Source organism: Tachypleus tridentatus, unplaced genomic scaffold (genome assembly GCF_004210375.1).
Source record: "Tachypleus tridentatus isolate NWPU-2018 unplaced genomic scaffold, ASM421037v1 Hic_cluster_2, whole genome shotgun sequence".
Taxonomy (NCBI): domain Eukaryota; kingdom Metazoa; phylum Arthropoda; class Merostomata; order Xiphosura; family Limulidae; genus Tachypleus; species Tachypleus tridentatus.
Window position 1 is genome coordinate 14,364,480 of NW_027467782.1, and position 6,027 is coordinate 14,370,506.

Genomic DNA, 6,027 nt, shown 5'->3' on the forward strand with positions numbered 1-6,027 from the left:
ACTTCTGGGTAAACACTACCAGTCTTCAGTTTGTTTGTTTTCACAATGTTGGTCATACCTTTCACTGTCTGTTTCAACACTACTGGTCTTCAATTTCAATGTCTGTTTTAACACTATTGTTCTTCTCTTTCACTGTGTGTTTCAATACTAATGGTCTTCAATTTCACTCTGTTTCAACAGTGTAGTCTTAATTTTCAGTCTGCTACAACAGTGTTGATCTTCACTTTCACTATAATTTAACACCACTGGTCTTCAATTTCACGGTATGTGTCAACAGTGTTGGTCTTCACTTGCACTGCATGTTTCAACAGTGTACGTCTTCCATTTTATTAACTTTATCAACACTATTGGTCTTCGTTTTCACTGATGGTTTGCACGGTGTTGGTGTTCAATCTCACTGTGTTTCAACAGTGTTGGTCTTCACTTTCAATGACTGTTTCAGTAGTGTCGGCCTTCAATTTCATGGTCTGGTTCAACAGCGGAGATCTTCAATACCACAGTGAGTTTCAGCAGTGCTGGTTTTCAGTTTCAATGTCTGTTTTGAACAGTGTTGGTATTTAACTTGACTGTGTGTTTCAACAGTGTCTCTTTTAACACAACTGATTTTCACTTTCAATGACTGTTTCAATAGAGTAAGTCATCAATTTCACGGTCTGCTTCAGCAGTGTTGGTTTTTACTTTAACTGAGCGTTTGAACAGAGTAAGTCTTCATTTCACCGTCTGTATCAACACTATTGGTTAATAGTTAATGGAATTGTTAATCCATGTTAAAATAAAAGGAAAATATCAACCTGTACATTAACTTATTTATTCACATGACGTATTACACCACATTTCAGTCACTCTACGTCTGAGGAATCTGAAAACAATTCCCTACCTCTTTCCGACTACACGTGTGGTCGATTCGTTCAGTTTCTCTCGGATGAAACACGTGTTGTGGAAGTAACAAAACCTCCACATAAGCCCTACGGATTTTTTACCGCTCGGAGAAAGGTCGGAAACAGCAAAGGTAAGCATCCTCTTGTTTGTACCAGAATATCGTTTCTTTTCTTATTACTATTTTCGCAAAGGAGGTCCAAGACCGCCTAGAAATATTACCTGTTGTTATCATTTGCACCGCCGTACAGTTGTTTTCTTCTCTGTTTGTTTATCAGTCTGAAGGCACTAAAATTATGTCATGGTCCAGCATGGCCAGGCGTGTTAAGGCGTGCGACTTGTAACCTGAGGGTCACGGGTTCGAATCCCCGTCGCACCAAACATGCTCGCCCTTTCAGCGGTGGGGACGTTATAATGTGACGGTAAATCCCACTATTCGTTGGTAAAAGAGTAGCCCAAGAGTTGGCAGTGGGTGGTGATGACTAGCTGCTATCTTACACTACTAAATTAGAGACTGCTAGTGCTGATAGCCCTCGAGTAGCTTTGCACGAAATTAATAAAAAATAAACAAACGATGATGTAATATGAATGAGACTTAACATTATGATTTGTATTGCCGTGATATTAGTAAAACGTGCACATGCCATGAATCATGAGAATAATTATGCACTCTATAACATGCATCATGACACGTGAACTTGAAAAACAAGAAATAAAAATATTTGTTACTCTTCATTTTGTTTTTATCTACCCTTGAAACAAAACACATTAGAGGACCCTTCAGTAAGCATCAATTTTTTTGAATATATTTCATCGGTGCAAATCTAACCAAAAATGAAAGGATTATTTGTTATTTTCAGGTTAATTCATTGTAGGGGAAACAATATTGTCCTGACAATTATCATGACAAAACTTAAATAAAATAAAGTAACCGTTAATTTGAAAATAGAATTACAACAATTTTAACTGATGATGGTACCATGTTAAAGGTTCAAACGATGTAGTTATTAAAAGTGATGATTTACTTCATGTCGAAGTTGTTGTTATTGTATTTTGAAATAAATTATGTGGTCGAGCAAATTCATAACTAAATATCAAGACGAAGCTTGTTTCAGCGCAACATAATATTTTATCAATTAGTTATTTTTTTATTTCAGGAGAAAGTAAAATCACCTGTATTAACTGATTTTGAAATGATATATAGATTAAATGTTTTATATCGTGACTGAAACGATCTCATCTGAACTTTTTACAATTTACCTTTACCAGTTGTTCCTTTTGGGATAAAGGAAGAAGGTTTCAAAATAATGTTTGGAAAATAGCTATGGTGGACATAGCGCAGATAACTGATAACGTAGATGGGAGTTATTCACGGAATTACACTCACCAACAACTACTGCACCCAAGAATGGCATCGGTGTGCTTGTGGACTCAAGTTTGGGTTTTGATATTCGTGATGGGTCGAGCACAGATAACCCATTGTGCATCTGTTCTTTAATCCAAATAAGCAATCCAACTCTTAAAACGTTATTTTCTAACCGAATAAGTGTGATTTGACTTTCATTCTCAAAGCATACCCACAGCCTTAAAGATTGAAGTATCTTCTTATGGCGGTGAGATATGAACTTTTATACACGCGGGTCCACTTTCCTTTTCTGCTAACTCTAAGGTCAAGCCCTGTCCACTTAGCACTTTCAACAGGAAAAAAACATAAAATTATTCGATATGACCTTGTGTATTGCCTCTCTTCAGTAGTTAAAAGCCTGAAAAAATGTCTGTGATTTAAGATATAAGTCAGGGAAAAAGGATGCGAAATTGAGCATGTTTAATAATGACCCATTTGCTCCAGGACACGTTGTAATACTAACAGTTATACAACAAACCTCATTAAAAGAAATGGGATAATTACGCCTATATAATTGTAATTCGCTGTTTCGCATGTTTTTAATTTATTTGATGTTGCTTTAAGCCACAATGAGTTATTACTTGTTTTTCTGCCAAATATAGTTGAATAAATTTCAGTATAACTGATATATGATTAATATATTAAAAACATTGAGTTGTTAGTTTGGGAAATCCTTACCTGTAGAAAAAACGCAATCTAATTTTTCATGTATTTCGACAAGCATAGTCGAACAAATCAAATTAGATATTAGTGGATGAATTTTAGTTGGGCAGGTAAAATGCAATAACAATGCAAATTCACTACAAATATTTTACTATTCATATATATATATATATATGTATCGTTTTGTTGGTTTCAGGAACATTTGTAACCCGGATGAGAGATTGTGAATCATCGATTTTTCTCTCTGGGCTTCTCGACGTAGGCGATGAGATTATAGAGGTTGACAAGATAAATGTAAAAGAAAAAGACATCGACGAGGTAGACCACCTAATAATGAAGAAAAACAAAGTACTGTTGAAAATACTACCTCGATCAAAACGGAATAACAACTAACAATACAGAAAAAAGTTCATCGACCATCGCCAGCGTTTTTATTATTAAACATACTTTTGTAAAATAAACTTAAATTCTATATTTACTGTATTATATGTGTATTACAAAATTTTATTTTACATCATTGTTTCTCAGTATTAATCTTTAAGTCGTAGCATATATACATATGTACAGATTAATACTGAGAAACAACGGATGTAAAATAAACTTAAATTCTATTCTTATTCTTTATTATATGTGTGTTACTAAATTTTATTGGTCAATAAACTGAATCATACCCGCAGAATAGCTATAGATGAATCAATCGATGAGAGATTTAAGTTCTGTATAAAGTTTTACTGAGACTAAAGGGTTTCAGTCCCTACAACCAGAATAATTAAACAATGTAACTGTCTTTACCAACAGATCTTACGTGGTTGGCAGCGCTTTAAAGATAAATCACTGTTGAAAACAACATAAACAGTAAAAAACAACAAAGGTTATGTGGAACATTGCATACAGAAACTTTCTACTCAAATTATAACAAAAATTATAAACTCTAGTTAACTGTTGTTCATTAAAAATATTTTTGTATGACCGAACTTTTATTATATTTTTAGTTTTTTCCATGCAACTTCTAACTTTATGTAATAGTTATGAAAAACAAAATATAATATCCATAACTAGTTACTACGGCTCTTGTGCAATACGCAGTCAGATGTATGTAGGAATCAGATGGAGAGATGGTGTCATACACAACATGACACGTTTACCAAATTAACTTTTTGGAACAGCATGCAGCCTATTTGTCCATCTTAACTGTTTCATTCTCTAAACTAAATTAAAACAACTTTAAGAATTATAGTCAGCCGTTGAGCATCTGAAGGTAACCCATTTCAAACGCCAACCACTCTCTTGGAAAATTGAAACTGTGTGAGCTGAATATGACTTCTACTCTGTCAAAACTTATATTTGTGTACCATATTTCAATCAGATCTACCATAACTCTTCTTTTAGCAAGAGAAAACAATTTCAGAAGATTTAATATCTTCTTGTATGACAACCCCTTCATCTCAGACACTGTACTAGTAACGCTTCTGTGAACCATTTCCAACAATTCAATGTCTTTCTTAAGGTAAGGATCCCAAGACTGAACACAATATTCCAAATCTTACCAAACTTGTGACAAGTTCAATGAAATCATAACCTCTTTAGACTTATGTTCAATATTTCTGTAGCTACAATTTAAATTTTTATTTGCCCTATCACAAGCAACATCTCACTACTTAGAGGGAGACTGATCAATCATTAAACCACGCTCCTTTTCTTTCATGATATTGATAAGGTCGTTCCCATTCAAACTATACTTATAATAATATTATAAATACTCACATGTAATATTTTTGTTTTCCATAATTAAAACTCATATCCCGTTTATTTTCTCTTTTTATATAATTTACAAATATTTTCCCACAACTGATGTAAAAATAATGGGTCTACATTCAATGAGACAATTTGTATTACCTCTCTTGAAAAGAGAATATACCTTAGCTAACTTGCAATCCTCTGTTTTTTGACAACTGTTTAAGAACTGATAAAAAATAGTAGTAAATGTCCCACCTATCCAATCTTTAACCTCCCTCAAAACCATTAGGGAAATGTTATCTGACTTAGGAGTCTTATCATTTCTTTAATCTTCTAATGTTTTTCTTAACCAGTTCAAAATTAATTCAGTAAAATAGTTCAAACTCGTTTACATTAATCAATTGTTCAAAACGTAGAATACTGCTTAAATATTCGTAAATAAAAATCGAAGAAAAACAAATTTTAGTAACCCAGCCATCTCATAATCACGATATACTAAGCTTTCTATATCACCCTTGAAGGGCCCGAACTAACAGCATTCTTACATTTTGTTTACTCTTTATGTACGTAAAGAAATCTTTACTGTTAATTTTTTAAATTTCCAGCCAGTATTTTATCACACATCCTTTCCGATGTTCTAATTTCGTGTTTCACGATTTTTTTATCTTCTATAATCCTGTGAAACTCTTGTCATACAAGTCAATTTATTATGCTTTTCTTCGAGTTTATCTCTTAAACCCTTTCTGAGCCAACTTGTTCTTTTTTTTTACCTCCGGCTACCCCTTTCTTTCTCTGAGGAATATATTTAACATGAATATTGAAAAATTATCTTTAAAAATATTCCACATTTGAGCAGTGTCGCCACATAACTTGCATGACCAATTAACAACAGATAATTCTTGTTGCATCTTCTCAAAACATTTTTTGAAACTTGTAACCAAAATATCTTTATCATTTATCTCCATTTGTACCAAAACATTAAACCTAATAAACCAATTATCATTTGCATCGAGATGTTCTCTAGCTCCAACACTGTTGATCATTTCCATATTTGAAATTAACAATAAATGTAAAATAGCATTGTTTCTGATAGGTTCCTTGACTATTTGGTAAATAAAGTAATCCTGAAAAGATTCCAAAACATTTGTCTTCATGGTTTGACCCTAGCAGTTCTCAATATATATGCCTAAAATTAGAATCGTCCAAAATTATTACTTCATTAACAATTTATATCTTAATCGCATTGTAGAGATTCTCAATTATTACATCAGCATCATTTGGTGATCTGTAAGAAATTCCCACTAAATAGCTTTTCCCTTTTTATCCACTGATACAGACCGTAATGG

The 6,027-nt window shown here is 33.1% G+C and overlaps 1 protein-coding gene across 6 annotated transcripts in view; it reads left to right on the forward strand.

Moving 5' to 3' along the window:
* Positions 1 to 3,735, forward strand: part of LOC143242875 (uncharacterized) — a 101,682-nt gene extending 97,947 nt beyond the window's left edge. For 3 of the 6 annotated variants that reach the window (XM_076486477.1, XM_076486476.1, XM_076486478.1), the window contains one exon: positions 3,141 to 3,735. In XM_076486477.1, coding sequence (XP_076342592.1) covers positions 3,141 to 3,337 — 197 coding nt within the window. In that variant the 3' untranslated portion in view covers positions 3,338 to 3,735. Of the gene's footprint in view, positions 1 to 839; positions 1,010 to 3,140 lie in introns of all 6 variants that reach the window. The other 3 variants (XR_013023352.1, XR_013023357.1, XR_013023353.1) reach the window with 3 other exon arrangements.
* The last annotated feature ends 2,292 nt before the right edge of the window (positions 3,736 to 6,027 follow it).